The sequence below is a fragment of the Lipotes vexillifer genome, unplaced genomic scaffold (genome assembly GCF_000442215.2).
Source record: "Lipotes vexillifer unplaced genomic scaffold, Lipotes_vexillifer_v1.1 scaffold1439, whole genome shotgun sequence".
NCBI lineage: Eukaryota > Metazoa > Chordata > Mammalia > Artiodactyla > Lipotidae > Lipotes > Lipotes vexillifer.
Genome location: NW_006785059.1, coordinates 517,932 through 537,720, shown reverse-complemented (window position 1 = coordinate 537,720; position 19,789 = coordinate 517,932). Strand labels below are relative to the sequence as shown.

Here is a 19,789-nt window from a genome sequence, read left to right as displayed (position 1 = left end):
CTTCTTGTTCTATGAATGCTACCGGTTCTCTTTATCTTTTTGAGGACTCTGAAGTCCCTTTCAGATTTTCCTATTATTTCCATTTCCTTTAGACCAAATTTCCTATGTTGAGTTTGTTTCAGGATGTTAGTTTTTCCTTGTGTGCTTTGAAGATTTCATTTGAACACTAATCTTAAGTGGGGATTTCTTGTTTTTGTTTTTCTTTTTCGGTCCCCCTGAGCTATCTCTTTATATATGATGGCTAGAGCTTTTCTTAGCCACTGTTTAAGGTTGAGTGTCTCTGTCTCATCCCTGAATTTCATGTGGTGAGCTAGACTCCAGTTCCCTTCCCCTTAGGGGCTCTCAGTCTCTGCTACAATGAAGAAGTTGAACTCCAAAATCCCATCTTGACTGGAATTCTTTACTGACTTTAACTTTGACCCTCTACTACATTTTTCATATGGAGTCTAGGGGTCTCTCTATAGTGTACAAATCCGATTATATTATTACCTTGGTAAAATTATTTCTATGTGCTCTACCACCTACAGAATAAACTTTAAAGTCTGATCAAATGTCACCTCCTCAGAAAGGGCTTCTGTGAACACCCTATCTGAAGTAGCATCCTCATCACTCTCTATCTCTTACATGGCCCCTGTTCTTCATAGCACTTATCATTACTGGCTATTATTACCACACATTTACTGTTAGTTTGTCTCTTCCACTAGAATATAAGTTTCATGTCAGCACAGACTTTGAATTACTCACTGTTAAATCCTCAGCACCTAGAACAGTGCCTGGCACACTGTAGGCATTCAATAAACACTTGTGAATGGATGTATTAAAATCCTTAACATGGCAGCAAAAGCCCTAGACATATCAGAGCAATTAAGAGTGAGGGCTCTAGAGTCAAACTGCCTAGGTTGGAATCCTGGCTGCAGCACACCAACTTTGTGACCTTGAGCAAGCCACAACCTCCTGAGCTGCAGTTTTCTCATCTGTAAAATCGGTTTAGTAATTAACCTTAGTGGGTTGTTGAGAGGAATTACCAGACAATAAACAAGTATAAAGTATAGCAGTGCAGTTACACACATCACCAGAGGTTTTTATTATTACATGTCCAAGCTCATCTCCAGTCATTCTCTCATCTTGTACCTTGTTCCAAAGTAACAGCCCACTATTATTAATAGTTCCCCAACCATATAAGCTGAGTCAGATTTCTGGCCATTCCACATGCTCTTTGCCTTGCCTATAATGCTTACCTCCTTTCCCACTCATACAGTCAATTTGCCTCCCATACACTATTAAACTCTTCCACTGAGAACCCTAGCCCAAGCATGGAAACAGAAGTGGGCTTTTATTTGCCCTGCCTGGACATGGAACAGATCCCAGATTCAAAAGGAGGTTATCCATAGGGGGTCAGGTCAATACCTTAGGATACTCAGGGTTTTAGAAGAGAAGGAGGAAACTGAGATAATCAGATAAATTCATTCACTCATTCATTCATATGCTCTTATTCTGTCTAGAATGTCAAGTAAGAGAAGCAGAAGGAAATACTTGGCCTTTCAGGTCATGCAGACTTGGGGACTGGGGCGCCTGTTTGGGGCTATGTGCAAGTCCTTGAGTAAACAGGGCAAAGCTGGTCTTTCCAGAGCAAAGTAGATGCAAAACCCCAAGGGATGAAGGGAGTAGTGACCCGTTTCCTGAGGTTTTTCTTTCTCATTCTTATGAGGCCTGACTTCATTCTGTTTCCTTTCTTTACATTTCATGAGATTCCTATATCTTTACAACTTTTGTCTAGTTTTGTCCCTGCCATTACCACTTGGCAAACTCCTGGTCATCCTTCAAACCTCAGTATTGTCTCCTCTATGAGGGGTCTTTCTCTTCTTTCCTCTCTTCATCCCTCTCATTATAATTGTTTCTATGTCCATCCATCTCTGTCCTGAGCTTCTAGCTATATCTCTTAAAAGGCATTAAGAAACAAAAATTACTAAATGGATAAAGTTGGTGACAGAGTTAGGACAATAGTACAGGCCTCTCCATTTGTCCTCTAATATTTCACTCTCTCTCTCTCTCTCTCACTAAGGAAATGAGCTACCAGATAGGGATACCAAATGGGAGCAAAGAGATACCAAGAGAGCATAAAGGGAGCATATCTCAGAACTCAGCTCATGCATCACATGGATATTGGTTGAGGATTAAGGGAATTTAGTGAAGGATGGAACCAAGAAGTGCCGAAAAGCTTCATTTCCCCACAATATTGTTCTCGATATACTCTCTTTACCTGGCTTCTGTGACATCCTGTTGTCATGATTTTCTTTCCAGCTCTTGAGCTATTCCTTTGCTATCTCATTTGCTAGCTATTCCTCCTGTTCTACACCCAACCCTTTCAAATTTGGAAGACCCTCAGTCCTCAAGCCTTCTCCTCTCCCTCTATATACTCTTCTAAGCCATCTAAATAGCAACCATCCCAAAACCTCTGTATCTATCAAAGGTCTCTCTCTGTGCTCCTAATCTACATATTCAGCTTCATCTTTAGCAACTTCACTCAGATGTCTCACAGAAACTTCAAACTCAACATGTCCAAAACATATTTCACCATCTATTTCCAGGTACCATCATCTTATTAGGTGCTCGAGCCAGAGACCAGAGAGTCAACTTTGACTCCTGCTTCCTTACTTCCTTCATCCAATCATCAAATCCTGTCCATTCTAATTCCTAAATACCTTCAGGTCCTACTCACCTCCTTTCATCTCACTGACACTGATCTATCCTAGCTGTCAACATTCATACTAGACCTCTAGAAAGACCTCTAGAAAAAAAACAAAAACAAAAAAAACATTCATACTAAATCACTGTAATGGCCTCCTAATTCTCCCCACATCCAAATCCAACCCTATATTAATACTGTAGCCAAAGAATGCTTTAAAAATGGAAGTCTGATCATATAATTTTGCTTATGATGGCATCCGCATCTTTAAGATAAAATCTAAAATCCTTGCCATGTCTTAAAAAGCTCATCAAGATTTTGCCCCTATTTCTTGTGAACCTCTTGAGCCCTCTATGCATGAGAATTATGAAGAGTATCTTTAAGACAAACAATACTTTCTAGAGTCTGGCAAAAAGACAGAATATATTTTTCATACCCCCATACTAATATTCAAAGACACTGCTATTGACTCAAGACAACAACCAGTAAAGGGACAAATGACCTTATCTCTACTTCGAGTCCTCTAATATTTCACTCTCTCTCTCTCTCTCTCACTAAGGAAATGAGCTACCAGACAGGGATACCAAATGGGAGCAAAGAGATACCAAGAGAGCATATAGGGAGCATATCTCAGAACTGAGCTCATGCATAGCATGAGCACTGGATATTGATTGAGGAATAAGGGAGTTTAGTGAAGGATGGAACCAAGAAGTGCCAAAAAATTCTCTTGGGGCCAGTAACTTCACAATGATATGAAATCCACTCTACTTAACAGCATTCTGGTCAAGTCCACAGATATGGACTAAGGCCATAAAAATAAAACAGAATTTATCTACAACTCTGTCTAGATTTATACATGTAAGGTCAGTTTTAGAATGAAATAAGATATTTACTAATTAATATGACTGAGAGATTAGTTCAGTTCTTTAGATTACAATTTAAAGTCTACAATTCTCATACAATGCTGGTAGGAATGCAAAGTGGTACAACATTTATGGAAGGAATCTGGCGTTAACAACAGTATGAAATGATGTATGCATAAGGTTATTAATGTAAAAGAAGATGACTGGAAATGATCCAAATGTCCATCAATAGGCAACTGGCTTAATAAACAATTCTATATCCATAATGGAGTACTAAGCAGATATAAATAGGAATGAAGGAGATGTCTACACATTGCTATGGAGAGATTGCTGGTATTTTCATATTGTTAAATTAAAAATTATCAAAGTTTAGAAGAGACTATATAAGACTGTGTAAGAAGGAGGTGGTATATAAACATAACTATATACATATTTTCTTATATTTTCAAACACAAATAGTGAAAAATAAAATTAAAACTAATTTTACAAAATAATTTCCTCTAAGGTGGGAAGTGAATGGGGACAGGGATGCAAGCCAGACCTTTTTGAATGAACCCTATTCATAAGTTTGACTTTCCAATCATGTATATGTTTTTCATAATCTAAAAGCAAAATTAAGTCAAGAAGAAATAAGAGGCAATCCCTAAAAGTAAATTGATGCAGATATCTGAGTAAGATCAGGAGAGTATATCAGTGCAATACCCTGGTTGTGATATCATACTAGTTTTGCAAAATGTTAATGTTGGGAGAAACTGGGCAACATCTATTCAATACAAGGATCTCTAAACCTAACTCTATGTCAAGCTTGTGGCATAACCACAAAGAGAACAGTTATTTAAGTGACTTTAAAATCCAGTGTTTTGATTGTGCATTCCTACTGGGATACACTCTAAGGATGAAAAGAAGGTCTAAGAAATCCTAATCTGTATTCAGTAGTCTTACTTTTATTATATATTTAAACTAGTAGGAGGAAACAAGTATGTTACTGTGGCAAGAAACCCCGATTTTCAGTGAAAAGATATACAAATATAAAATTTTTAAAATTAAGTAAAATTTTACTAAATTATGCTAAATATTATGGTATTATGTTAAGTGAAATAAGTCAGAGAAAGACATGATGTGACTTATATGTGGAATCTAAAAAATAAAGCAAAGGAATGAATATAACAAAAAAGAAACAGACTCACAGATATAAATAAACAAACTTGTGGTTACCAGTGGGGAGGGGTGGGGGCAAGGAGTAGGGGATTAAGAGGTACAATTATGTTATAAAATAAATAAGCTACAAGGATATATCATACAACACAGGGAATACAGGCAATGTTTTATAATAATTACAAATGGAGTACAACCTTTAAAAGTTCTGAATAGCTATACTGTATACCTGTAACTTACATATTATTTTATATCAACTATACCTCAATTTAAAAAATAATTTAAAAATTAAAAAAACTAAGTAAAAACTATAATTTCTTTCTTGCTTTTGAAAAACTTTATATTATGGAAAATTTCAAAAGTAGAAAGTGTAGAGTAATGAAGGCTCATATATCCATTACCCTGCTCCAACAATTAACAACTCACTGGCTAATCCTATTTTACCTATACTTCAACCCAGTACCCACTGCTCACCCCTCACCTGATTCTGAAGCAAATCCCAGGCTTTATGCATAAATATTTCAGTACTTATCTCCCAAATGTAGAAACTCTTTTTGTAAAATAACTAAAATTATAAAATCATACACTAAAGACTTTAACAATTCCTTATTATCTAATAAATGTCTCATTAAATAAAAATCCGTAATTGTTACTTTAAACTGGAAATAATGGTGTAAACTCATAGTTTCATGTTTGTTTGCTTGTTTAATTATGATCGAAGAAAGCTTTTTAGTTTCTAATGACTTTATTTTTTATTTATTTTTTATTTTTTTTGCGGTACGCGGGCCTCGCACCGTTGCGGCCTCTCCCGTTGCGGAGCACAGGCTCCGGACGCGCAGGCTCAGCGGCCATGGCTCACAAGCCCAGCCGCTCCGCAGCATGTGGAATCTTCCCGGACCGGGGCACGAACCCGTGTCCCCTGCATCGGCAGGCGGACTCTCAACCACTGTGCCACCAGGGAAGCCCTAATAACTTTAGATTTACATAAAAATTGCAAAGATGGTACAGAGAGTTCCTGTATACCCCTCACTCAACTTCCCCTAATGTTAACATCTTAGGCAACTACAGTAAACATGTCAAAACTAAGAGAGTAATACTGGTACATTACTATTAACTCAACTCCAGATTGTATTTGGACTTCACGGTTTGTTGAGTAATGTACTTTCTTTGTTCTGAAGTTTTTTTCATTTTTATTTTATTTTATTTTTATTTTATTTTTTATTTTTTGAGGTATGCAGGCCTCTCACTGTTGTGGCCTCTCGCGTTGTGGAGCACAGGCTCCGGATGCGCAGGCTCAGCAGCCATGGCTCACGCGCCCAGCCGCTCCGTGGCATGTGGGATCTTCCCGGACCGGGACAAGAACCCGTGTCCCCTGCATTGGCAGGCGGACTCTCAACCACTGCGCCACCAGGGAAGCCCAGTTTTTTTCATTTTTAGATGACTGTTGTGGGTTTTGGGGGAAGGCTACCACAGAGGTGAAGTGCCCTCAGAACACCACCTCAGGGGGCACGTGCTAACCACATGACTTATCATCGGTGATGTTAACTTGATTCTTTGGTTAAGAGGGGTCAGCCAGGTTTCTCCACTGTAAACTTACTCTGTTCCCCTTTCTATGCTCTGTTCTTCAAAAGCGGGGTCACTAAGTCCAATCTACCCTTAAGGTGGGAGGGGATTATCTACATATATTATTTGGAATTCTTCTGTAAGGAAGGTTTGTCTCTTCTTTCCCATTTATTTATTTGTTCAATAATTTCTTTTTATTGGTATGGGCTCATATATACTTAATTTATACCTTGGGTTATAGTCTAGTACTATGCTATTTTTTTGTTGCCCAAATTGTTCCAGTTTTGGCCACTGGGAGCTCTTTCAGGTTGGTTACTGTGACCTTTTCACATGTCCCCATCTTTTTGTTTTTTGACCACTTCCTAACTTCCAGGCACTGTAAAAGGCTCCAGGCTTACTTGTGTTTTCTCTGCCCCAGTCCTAGAATAATAATTTCTCTAAAGAGCCTCAGTTCCTTCTATTAGAGAATGTATTTATAAATGAATATGTGGGTGTGGGTTTGCTCATTACTACTGCAGTGTAGTTGCTTCTAAGGCCCTCTCAGTGGCAGAAACGTATGTATGTGTACTAACCCATTCACATGTATCTATATTTATTTCTGTATCTATCTACCTGTATGTGCATATGTATATATAAGTACATATGTATATATACATGCATACGTGTGCATGTACACATATTAAACTAAATATGTTGTCATTCCACCACCTCCAACTCTAATCCAGCACCACAGGGTTCATTCTAGCCTTCATTCTTGCTTATTTGTAACTTCTTTCTCTGACAGAATTTTAAACTTCTGCATATTTAAAAAAGTCAATATACAAAAAAGTCCAATAATGTAAACAAAATTAAAAAGGGAAATTTCGGCAAAATATTTGCAAATACATGAAAAAGGTAAATATCCTTAGTAAATAAAGAATTCTTACAAAATGACAAAAAACTGAAGAAAGTGAACAGATGAAAAAGAAATGGGTAAACATACATTTAAAATATTTGACCACACTAGCAGCAAAATAAATGCAAATTAAACCAAAATGTCATTCTGACCTATCAAAACGTAAACATGAATGCTCTCATCTACCACTGGTTTGAATATAAATTGGTACAATCTTTATGAAGAATAACATGACACTATGTAAAAGGAGTTTTAACTCTATTGGCTAGACTTCTGATAGGTGATGTGTCTCAGTGAAGACAACAGAAAGGCTGGATAAAAAAAACTTCCTGAAAGCAGCAACGTACTAACCAAATTGTCAGGAATATTGGCTAAAGAATGGGAACTCAGAGAGGTAAAGCCAAGGATCAGAGTCCTTCTTGTCCTGGGGACATTTGCTTATACAGCAGATCTCTAAGGGGGAAAAAAGTCAGAATTCAGGGTAATACCATAAACTACTCTCCAACGTTGAGCTAGGACCCTAAAGAGCTAGCGGTGAACCGGAAGTGATCAGCCCCTTCACATACTTGCAACCTGGCTTTCTCTCTGAATGGCCCTGAAAATCTAAGCCTTGAACCTTGATTAAGACAGTCCCAGACTGCTACTGCTTAAAGGTGCCTAGTAAAAGCACATTAGAGTTCTCTCTAGAGGAAGAAAGCATCGTTCAACGCCAATAATTTTCAAGATAATTTCTAGCACACAGTCAAAATGAATCAGGTACATAAAGGGGTAAGATATTTTGACCAAGAGCCAGCAAAAATGACAGACAATAAAGACAAACAGGGATTTCATATACTGCAATTATCCAACATAGATTATTAAATAATGAAGTTTACTGTGTCCCAGAACATAAAAGCTGAGCTTGAATTTTTTTTGCAAAAAAAGAGAAAATATATAGATTTTAAAAAGGAAAAACACAAAATTCAGAAAAGAAGGTAGAAAATATAGAGAATACCATAAGGTATGCCTATATCTATATTTAATTGGGTCACAAAGGTGATGAGAGAAAGAAAAAGGCAGAGGCAATATCTGAAGAGATAATGGCTGAGAATATTCCCTAGCCATAAATAATATCAATACACTGATTCAAGAGACCTAAAAACCTAAGGCAGGATTAAAACACACACACACATACACACCCCACATCACAGAGAAAACTACAGAAAACAAAAGATGAATAAAACATTTTTTCAATAACCTGAAAAATAAAGATAGACTACCCTCAGAGAAAAGTGACAGACTGCTAGCTGAATTCTTAATATCAATGGAAGCCAGAAGACAGTAGAATGATATCTAATGTAAAGAAAATGCCAGCCTAGAATTCTCTACTCAGTGACTATCCCTCAACACTAAAGGGAATCTAAGGAAATTCTGAAACAAATGGAGTTCGCACCCAGCAGACTGACACAAGGAAAATGAATCCAGATAAAACCTTAGAGATGCTGAAAGAATAAATAACAGAGAAAGGATGTGTGTGGGTAAATCTAAATGAATAAAAATAATAATATAACTTGGAGTGATGTAAATACATGTAACATGCATTTATACACACAAATATAATTTAAATACATGAAAACAATAGCCTATAAGTCAAGGTTGCATTATATGGAATTAATGTGTTCTACAGTGCTTGTACTGTTCAGGAAGACAGTAATGGTATCAATATTAGGATGTGATGAATTAGGGAGGCATACTGTAATTTCTGGGGTACACACTCAGCAAAGGGTGCTAAAACTTCCAAATTAATAGAACAAAAATGAAATGATTAAAAAATATTCAGCTGATCCAAATAAACCAGGGAAGGTGAAGAAACATGTAATAGGTGGTATAAATAGAAAGCACATAAGACCACAATGTCAATCAAAATATACTAAAATTAAATGTAAATGGAATAAATGCTTCAATTAAAAGACAAAGATTGAGAGTCTAGAATTAAAAAAACAATTGTATGCCTTTAACAAGAGACGCATCTAAAACCCAAGGATACAAAAAAGTTGAAATTTAAAAAGGAAATAAATCCTAGAAAATTAAACCCAAAGTAGAAGGATGGAAATAACAACAAACAGAAATTACTGAAATAGAAAATAAACACACAATAAAAAGGATTTACAAAGCTAAAAGTCACTGTTTAAAAGACTGATAAAACTGGTAAATATCTGGCAAGGCTGAGACACACACAAAAAAAGGCATAAATTGCTAATATCAAGAATGAAAAAGATCCTGTAGAGATAGTATGAACCCCTTTATGACAAAATTGTTTAAAGTTTAGATAAAATGCACTCATTCCTAGAAAAATACAATTCACCAAAAGTGACAGAGTAATAACTGGAAAACCTGAATATTCCTATAAATATTTAAGAAACTGAATCGGAAATGAAAACCCTTCTTATAAGAAAGTCTGGCCTGCATGGGTTTATAAGTGAGTTCTACCAATCACATAAGAAAAACAACAAACAGAGAATACTCCTCAATTCATTTTATGAGTCTAGCATAATCTAGATATAAAAACCTGATATAGATAGTACAAGAAAATTATAGTATAATCTTCCCACAAATATGGATGTAAAAAGTCTAAACAAAATATAAGCAAACCAAATCTAGCAATATATGAAAAGGATTATAAGGATTATACATCGTGTGGTTAACCAAAGAATCAATGAAATTCATTACATTAACAGAGTAAAGAAGAAAATCATATGATCATTTCAATATACACAGAAAAAAAGCATTTGATAAAATTCACCATTCATTTATGCTTAGCAAACTCTAAGATCAGAAATAAACAAAGATTTGCTATCACCATTATTCTGGATATTTTATCCACTGCAGTAAAGGCTAGAGAAAGAAATAAAATGTAAAAGAATTAGAAAGGAATAAACAAAATCCTCTCCATACACAGATGATATGATCAGGTATGCAGAAAATCCAAACAGTTCTACAGATAAATTATTGGAATTGATGAAGCTTGATGAATAGAAGGAGTATATGTCAAGAAGGAGGGAAAGAGAGAAAGAGAGAGACTGATCTACCTTTTTTTTTTTGGCTGTGCCATGCAGCATGTGGGATCTTAAGCTTCCCAACCAGGGATCAAACCCGTGCCCCCTGCATTGGAAGCGTGGAGTCTTAATCACTGGACGGCCAGGGAAGCCCCAGACTGATCTACTTTTAAAAGCAAATACCTAAGAATCTAACAAAAAATGTACACAACTTCTATGGAGAAAAGTATAAAACTTTACTGAAAGACATCAAAGACCTAAATAAATGGGAAGACAGACACCATGTTCCTAAAGTGGAAGACTCAATAATAAGTCTGTCAATTATTCTCAAGTTGCTATAAAGATTTGATATAATAATTCAAGGGAAAATCCCAACAGCTTTTTAACTGTGTGTGTGTGTGTGTGTGTGTGTATAAATTGACAACTTGATTCTAAAATGTATATGGAAAATGAAAAGACAAGTATAGCTCTCAAGACATGTCTGAAGAAGAACAAAGTGGAAGGCCCTGCTCTACCAGTTACCAGGACTTACTGTAAAGCCACAGTAAATAAGACAACAGCACAATGCCGGGCAAAAAGGCCAAGGGACCAGAATAGACCCCAGAACAATCACACCTATACAGATGCCTGATTTACGGCAAAGTGGTACTGCAGAGCAGTGTTTTCAGTAAGTGTGCTGAGACTATTGAATATCCATATGGAAAGAAATGAAACTAGACTGCTACCTCACAGTATACCCCAAATCAATTCCAGATGGATAATAAAACATAGGAGAATATCTTCATAATCTCAGGGGAGTAAATATTTCTTAAACAAGATACAAAAACACTGGCCATAAAATTAAAAAATGATAAATTAGACTATATTAAAAACCACAAACTTCTGTTAATCAAAATATACCATTACAAGAAAGAAGAGATAGGTCACTAAATGGCAATTAGGGAAGAATAATCGGGAAAAACTACAAGGAGATTCTACTACACACCAACTGGCAAAAATTCCAACAATGCCAAGTATTAGCAAGGGTGTGTAGCATAGGTAGTAATTAATCATGAGAATTAAAGGAAGGCACTGTGAATAAGGACAAACAACAGGATTTTAAACAGGGGCAGTGACAGGAAAACTAGGACTTGGATCACCTTAGAGAGGCATATACCACTGGTAAAGGGTCAGTTTATACATCTGCTTTAGAAAATAGCTTGGTATTACCTAGGAAAACTGAAGCTGTACATACCCTGAAACCTATTAAGTCCACTCCTAGGTCTACACCCTATATGAACGTTTACTTAGGTGCACCAGGATACAGGTACAAGATTGTTTACAACAGTATTGTTCAAATGGCCAAATCTGGAAACAACCCAAATACATATTAACATTTACATGAATAAATAACTTGTGAATGTTTGTTCACTAACACTATATAGCAACAAAGTGAAGGAGATCAAAATAACCTGGATATTCTCACAGACCAAAAAACACGTATACTCTATGATTCCATGTAAGTAAAGATTAAAAAGATAGAAAACACTGAATTACACTATTCAGGGATACCTATTTAGATGGTATAGATATAAAAACATGGAAGTGAAGTCTAGATTAAAGTTAATTCTGAGAGAGGCAGGGGGTTATGATCAGAAAGGGGAATTCGAGGGCTGTTGAGGTGCTGGCAGTTTTTAAATTTCTTGACCTGGGTGGTATGTGGCTGTTTACAATAATTTTTTATGTTTGTATAGTTCTGTGTATGCATTTTTCTAAATGTAATACATTCTATTAAAAAAGGTTAAATCTATGTGTGACGTAGGTGTTTGTATGCATTCATACACTAATTCTAATATCCAGTAATTCTACTCCTAAAAACTTATCTTGAGAAAATAGGCAATCAGGGGGTGAGCACAAGTAACTATGTACAAGAATATTATTAATCATAACATTATTTCTAATACAGAAAACAGAAAACAGTGTAAATGTCCAACTTTAGGGAAAATATTAAATATGGCACATGCATATAGTTCAGACATCTTAATGCAGCCATTAAAATGTTGTATCTAAAAAGTATTTAATGGTATAATAAAATGCTTAAAATTATTAAGAATCAGGATACAAAATTGCATATATAAAATGATCTCAATTTAGTGCAACTGTGATCATGACTATACATAGAAGGAAATGTTCTGAAATGCTCGCTGTGATTACCTTTTGCAAATGGTATTATTTTTGTCATAATTTTCCATAATTTCTAAATTTGTACAAAGAATGTATATTACACTAAAAACAACTTATAATTTTCATTTTAAATGAACTACTTCTTTTAAATAACAGAAAGTTAACTGACTTTTCTTCCTATTTTATATGTACATAAATTTATTCAAAATTATTTTAGTGGTTGAAGATGAGCTTTCACATACAAAAAAATTACAAGACTGACAACTTCAAATACATTTCTAAGATAGTAGGAGTCAGAATGCAGTTTGTTTCCTAAAGTATTCAAAGTTTAATATCTATTCTACACTGTAACATCTCAATCTAGGATTTGTTTTATCCAAAAATTGGGACACCTACATTTTTTTCCCAATAGATATCAAAATGATACAGTAATTACAGTTAAAAGTTTTTTTAAAACCCCAAACTCTGCAATTATCTTTATAGGTTAAGTATATTTTGTTTGCAGATCCAGGAGTTTATTAACTCAAACCCTTCTCCTGTTGATCTCTACTTTAGTTTGTACAGAAAAGAGTTAACTATTTAACCAGGCCTAACAATTATCTCTCAAAAGGCTTGCAAGGCCTGCCTACAAGGTTGGCTCTTGATTAGCATCTGGGAACTTGGAGGGGTTCCTCCCCTCCTAACTGAAAAGAGTGGCTCACTGTGTCTAAACTGCTTGTGCAAACAATATGATTTATCCTGAACACCCGCTTTCTTTCTGGGAGTCTGGAATTTGGTATGCACCAGGCAGAGGGTGCTTACATGACAAGCCCCTGACAAAAACTCTGCGTGCTGAGTCTCTAATGAGCTTCCCTGATAGACAACATCTCACATGTGTTGTCACAAATTTTTGCTGGCAGAAGACCCTTGGAAGCTTGTGCCTCGTTGCCCCGGACTTCAATTCATGCACTTTCTCCTTTTGCTGATTTTGCTTTATACCCTTTAGCTATTAATAAATCATAGCTGTGAATATGCCTATATGCTGAGTCCTGTGAGTCCTCGTAATGAATCATCAGACCTGGGAATGGTCTTGGGTATCCCTGACACATAGTTCTTAAAACTAAAATGCAACTAAACATTTAGTATAGTGGTAAACCTAAGTCAAGAGAAATGTTTAATTTTAAAAAGTTAATGACACAGAAATTGTTTTCTTTCAACTAGCATTTATCAAAGGCCTACACAGTCACTCAGCTAGGTCCTTTCTTGTATCTTAGCTTACTGAATTACCATATCAAGTTTCTAATGTTTACTAGGACCAAACAGTATTTCCCAAACATTTCCTATTACCCAGCACTTAAGTAGGCATTCAATAAATATGTGCTGAATGAATGAATAGCAATTTCTATCATTACCCATAAAAACAAAAAATCAAAACAGATAAAATTAGTTATAAAAATATGTACAAATGTTCATATAAATTAAAATGCTATAGTCCAGATTTTTCTTGCTTGATATGAAACAAATATATTTTCTCTTAAGTGGCAAATTTGCTGGTAAGTAGTAATCAGCTCTACTCTATCAGTATAAATGAATTCCACAAACATTCCCTTCCCTGAGCATAAACACCAGACTAAAAATAAAATTTTAAAAATAAAATTTAAATAAGTAAAGAGCTTTCAGTCTATCTCCTTTGTGAGCTTCAAAAATACAAACTGTTAATATTATTTAAAAGATACAAACTATTGTTTTCATGTCAGAAATGTTTTAAGACCATTTTTAATTACTGTATAGTCTCCCTGTGGTATATGTAATCATTCTATAATAAGGTAATTAAAATTTCTTGGCCAGCCAATTTAGGATTTGCAGCTTAACTTCAAGTATCAGACATTACTAAACATAAGCTTTGATGTGTGACTTAGAAATAAACATTTAATTTTTGGTGGGGTGCAGGGTGTGTGTGTGTGTGTGTGTGTGTGTGTGTGTGTGTGTGTGTGTGTGTGTGTGTGTGTGTGTGTGTGTGTGTGTGTGTGTGTGTGTCATGACACAGCCCTGTCTTTAAAATTGAACCTACATTTTAAATGTTTATTTTAAAAAAATAACAGCAAACCGCTACAGACAAGTCCTAATTTAAGTATAATCCCAAAGCAATAGATATAGTATAAACACATGCAGATTTGTAACAAACTACTGAGTGTGTTGGGAAAAATGACAACATAGTCTCGAAATAGTATTACCCCTACTTTAAAGGTCAATCATCTCTTGATCTCTCACTTCTGGACCCACATTTGTTGAAACTGAATATCTAGGGGGTGGGGCCTGGGTACATGCTGGTTTAACGAGCTCTACTCAGGATTTTCCAATGCTAAATTTTGAAATCTACTGCTCTAATCTTTTCCAGTGCTAAAATTTTGGTTCTGTCTCTGTATTTGAGTATGCTTTGAACCCATAAATCATTTGTATCAACTAGTTCTAAGGATTTGCTAACATGATAAGCAACAAGATTGAGCCATATAATTTCATGACTTCAGTTTAGGGAAGAAAAAGGAGAGTTGGTTATAGATAGTCTGTGGCAAAGAAAGATATGGATACCAAAATAAGAAACTCACTGATAACCCAAATATACTGCTTGGTCTAGCCTTTTCTCCATCAAAATTATCAGAGCTATTTCCAAGCAGCCAACAAACAGCAAAGTCAACTGACCTTATCTCATTTGCTTTCCATTTCCTGTCTACTCTGTATTGGTGTCATGTCAGAAAACTGTGGAAAGGATCCAGATAACCCATAACCTGAGCAATGAGACACTGAATACCAGGGGTCATTAGATCTATTGCCAGAAAAATTCTGGTGTAGCCTTGTCTACATTGCAGCTATGTAAGCAATCTCTTACCTAGCCAGTAGGTGGAGACATGCACAAACTTACTACTTTGCTCTTTGATCTACAGGACTTTAAATCTTACAGTAATGTATGGTTTGGGTTTGTTCATTTGTTTTAAACTGAGGAAATCAAAGGGAATGCAAAAAACAGGGCAAGGACAACTGTCAAGGTAAATTTACAAAAAAGGATGATACAAAAGAACAATTTTATATTTCTATATTGTTTCTAGCCCTTTTGAGAAATAACTATTTTAACTGTGAATTTATAATCTACTTCCAGATTCCTAGAGCTAATATAACAATTCTAAATTGAGAAATATGTCCTTTAAAAATTCATGTTCAATCAGGGAAAGCAACATTAACTGACTATGACATGATACTAAGGAGTTATTGTTGAATTTGCTAGATATGACAATAGTATTTTATACACACACACACACACACAGTCCTTATAAATACAAACAGGAGTATTTATAGGTGAAATGATATTGCTTTAGAAATTGCCAAGAAAAAAAAGACAACAGTAAAGGATAGATAGAACAAGAATGGCAAAGTATTGATAACTATTGAAGCTCAGTGATAGGTACACTGAAGTTCATTATACTATTTTCTTTTATTTGAAAATTTCCAAAATAAAAGGTTAAAAACTAGGAAGCCATGTTCTAGTGATTTGGGTTAACAGTGAGATTAGGGGGCTGGTAAATATGCAACTTTAATGAGGTCTTATTCTCAATATATAGCCATCAATGAATTATTCCAATCACAACTGAATCATACAAAATTAGCTATATAAAAAATCCCATATAATTCAACATTGAGAAACTAAAACTAAGCTGTTAAATCCACTGGAAACAATACCTTATCATTGTAGAGCAAGTCACCACCTTATAAGGTGAATTCACACAGTTCTGTCATCTAGTTTTCATAATCTTATGAAGATTTTAAAGTTAAGAGATTATGGCCAAAGTCACATAATTAGTAAAAGTGACAGAGGTGGGATACTAATCCAAGTTTTATGACACCAAGGATCATCTTCTCTCTATTATACTGTCACTTAGACCCCTTTGAAACAGACAGCAAATGTGAAATTTAGGTAAATTTTAAAATTTGGCTTTCTGTGTTCATTACTTCATAGTATATGGCAAAATCTGGTTTTTAGTTTTCTCAGTGAATAAAAATATGGACAGGGCCTCCCTGGTGGCGCAGTGGTTGAGAGTCCACCTGACGATGCAGGGGACACGGGTTCGTGCCCCAGTATGGGAAGATGCCACATGCCGCGGAGCGGCTGGGCCCGTGAGCCATGGCCGCTGAGCCTGCACGTCCGGAGCCTGTGCTCCACAACGGGAGAGGCCACAACAGTGAGAGGCCCATGTACCGCAAAAAAAAAAAAAAAAAAAAAAAAGGACAGAAACAGATTTCTTGAATAAAGAATGAAATGAAAATAATTATAATATCTTAAAATTGGAAGGGACGTTAGAGCCTCTCTCTAGTCCAAAATTAAAACCTTTTCTTCAGGACCTTTGGATGGATCCAGCTTTAGCTTGAGCATTTCTAGTGAGGAACGGCAGACTCTGTGAGACAGCCGCTACATTTGTGGACAGCCACTTCATTCATACCTGCCACCTGTTGATTACAGTTACAGCTCCTCACCCTACACTGAATAAATACATAATCCTCTTACATTTGACGATATTTCAAAGAACTAAAGACATCCATTATGACCTGCCATGGGCTTCTGATCTGGGGACTCTTACAGAGGTAAAAGAAAATCAATAGATTCTTGGGTAACTAAAGTCTCCCCATCTTTTCAATAGCTCTTCCATGCCAAGTGGTCTTCAAAGTGGGACTTGGGTATCTCTGGGAGTACTCAAAGCTCTTCCAGGGGATACATGTATTAGGATATTTTTAAGGCACTTAAGCCATATCTACATTTGCCATAATTTGGTCTGTCTGAAAACAAGTCTGTGGTCTGCTGAGTTCTCTTCTGTATCTCCACTCGAAGGAACCCATCTCAAAAGACAAAATGCTCACCCATCCTGAAAAGCCTGCCTAATTTCAAAAAGACAATGGGGGAATGCAAAGCTACTGAGGGAGGGAGCCATCTGTGAGAGCAAAACAGCTTTGGAAAGGAAGGGAAGAGCCACCTTACTTCATGCAGACAATATATTCACGGCAAAACCTTACCTAGTTTAGAATTATAAATCAATAGTAAGATGACTGTCACAGTGATGTCTATTAACACTTTAATTTTATTTGAAAAATGAAGTCAGGTTTTTTTCTGACAGAAAGCAAGTCTGATTTGGCCGACTAGTTTGACAATGATGACTAGCTTTGCAATTTAGGTCACATAGCAGACATTTTCCATAAATTGAATGAGATAAAGGTACAGCTCGAGATTTTTGAAGAAAAAATATTTTTAAAAATATACAAAACACTAAAAATTACATCCTTACAATAAAACTTTGTATATATCAACTGAAAGATATGTGTGGAGGTACACAGTTTTCAAACATCTTTTAGCAGGATTGCTGACAAAGATTTTGAAGGCTGTGACTCTATGACAGAATTTCTAGGCTCTTTCCCACTCTGGCTATCCCCTTCTGGAAGTGTGCCAGTGTCCTGCTTACTAGGAACACTCCAGGGAGAATGAGCAATACACAGCACACTGGGCCTATGGCTTGGTTCTGAATACTATACACTTCTAATTAAGCTATCTGAAGGTTCCATTCAAGGCTTTTAAAGCTGTTGCAACAACTAACTAAATTGTTTACATCTTTTTCACATAAGCAGTTACAATTAAGTTCATAGTGATCTTGCACTTATATATGTGAATGAATGAGTTTACATGAACTGGTGTTAAATTTCACCTTCTTTGTTTCAGCTCCTTTGCTACAAACTTGTAAAATATTTTAAAATTTGGTCTAGATATTCAATGTATTAAGCTAGCCCTCTGTAGGGGGCAGCTTCTAACAAGGCTCCCAGTAATCACCACGTCCAGGTCTTCACATCCTTGTGTAATCCCTTCCCCTTGTGTGTGGACTGGATCTACTGACTTATTTCTAACTAAGAGAATATGGCAGAAGTGCTGGTGTGTGATTTCAGAGATTAGGTTACAAGACTGACGTCTGTCTTGTTCCTACTCTTGTGCTCTTGCTTGCTGGCCCTGATGAAGCCAGCTGCCATGGAGCTGCTCTACAGAGAAGCCCAGTGACAAGGAACCTAGGGAGGTCTTGGGCCAACAGCACATGAGGAACTAAGGCCCTCAGTCTGATAGTGTGCTTCCAACAACCATGTGAGTAAGCTTGGAAGCAGATCCATCCCCAGCAGAGCCTTAAAATGACTTCAGCCCTGGCCAATGCCTTGATTACCACCTTGTGAGAGACCCTAATCAAAGTCATTGATTACAATTTTGAACAGAATAGTATGCCATCCCATAAGGCTTTATACAATCTCTTTGGACACAATCATCTAACCAGCTATGAAACTACCCAATTATACTATCCTTAGCTCACATTCCTCCATCTTATTGACAAAAATTTTGTGAGAAACATGTCGAGTGGCTTACTAAAATCAAGATATATGGTTGTCTACAGAATTTCCTTCATATGCCAATATGGTGATTATATCAAAAGAGGAAGTTATGTCTGTTATTACTTGTTTTTAGTTGCTAGAGAGGCTGGCTACATGGAGGCCTCTACTCCCATCCCATTCCTTTTCACTAAGACTCTTGTAGTCAGAACTTTATATTTTGGGACGTCCTATTCCTCTGAACTCTTTTTCCTCTTCTCTGAAGTAGGCTAAAACTGTGAGGGTAACTGAATATGCCCAACTTTTGCTTCCTTAGCCATTGTGAACCTTAAGATGAGATATTCCTTTTATTCTCATTACTTTAGGTCTTTCTAAACAGATGAGTTCACAAGTATTTTTAAATTTTAAGAGAAAAGCGTCAGCATTATCTAACATCAACATTGCTTAAAACTTTAACCCTAAAACAAACAAAAAAAACCACTTCAGCCCCTTCGGAAAAGAGAATGTACACTCACAATTCAAAAACCATGTAAAGCATTCCATCTGAGCTATATGTCTCCAATAACTCTACAATGTGGGGATGTTTCAGCATATGACAGATGCTGGCTTCCCGCTTTAGATCTGCAAAACAAACACATAACATTTTGTTAGGCAGGATCAAAAGACAATCAGAGTGAATGATGAATGAATGGATGTGATCTATGGTAACATGAAGACTTCTCTAACTATAGAGATGAAATCCCCCATTCAAGCTAAGCTTAACTTTTTGCCCTTTAAAATCTTTGACAATATAACTTGCTCATATTTCTTGCCAGCTTAAATCTATATACATTAGAGTCAGCTCTTATTAATAAGAAATGTAAATAGCACAAATACTTTCCTCAAACTCTTGTAAACAGGTTTCAAAATTTATAACTTTTTTTTTTTTTTTGGCAGTATGCGGGCCTCTCACTGTTGTGGCCTCTCCAGTTGCAGAGCGCTCCGGACGGACGCGCAGGCTCAGCGGCCATGGCTCACAGGCCCAGCCGCTCCGTGGCATGTGGGATCC

At 36.2% G+C, this 19,789-nt stretch overlaps 1 protein-coding gene across 5 annotated transcripts in view; it reads right to left on the bottom strand.

Annotated features, from left to right (window-relative positions):
• CASK (calcium/calmodulin dependent serine protein kinase) overlaps window positions 1–19,789 on the bottom strand; it is a 394,879-nt gene that overhangs the window by 215,731 nt on the left and 159,359 nt on the right. For all 5 annotated transcript variants that reach the window (XM_007457187.1, XM_007457185.1, XM_007457189.1 and 2 more), the window contains exon 3: window positions 19,257–19,362. In XM_007457187.1, the coding sequence (XP_007457249.1) occupies window positions 19,257–19,362 (106 nt within the window). The remainder of the gene's footprint in view (window positions 1–19,256; window positions 19,363–19,789) is intronic.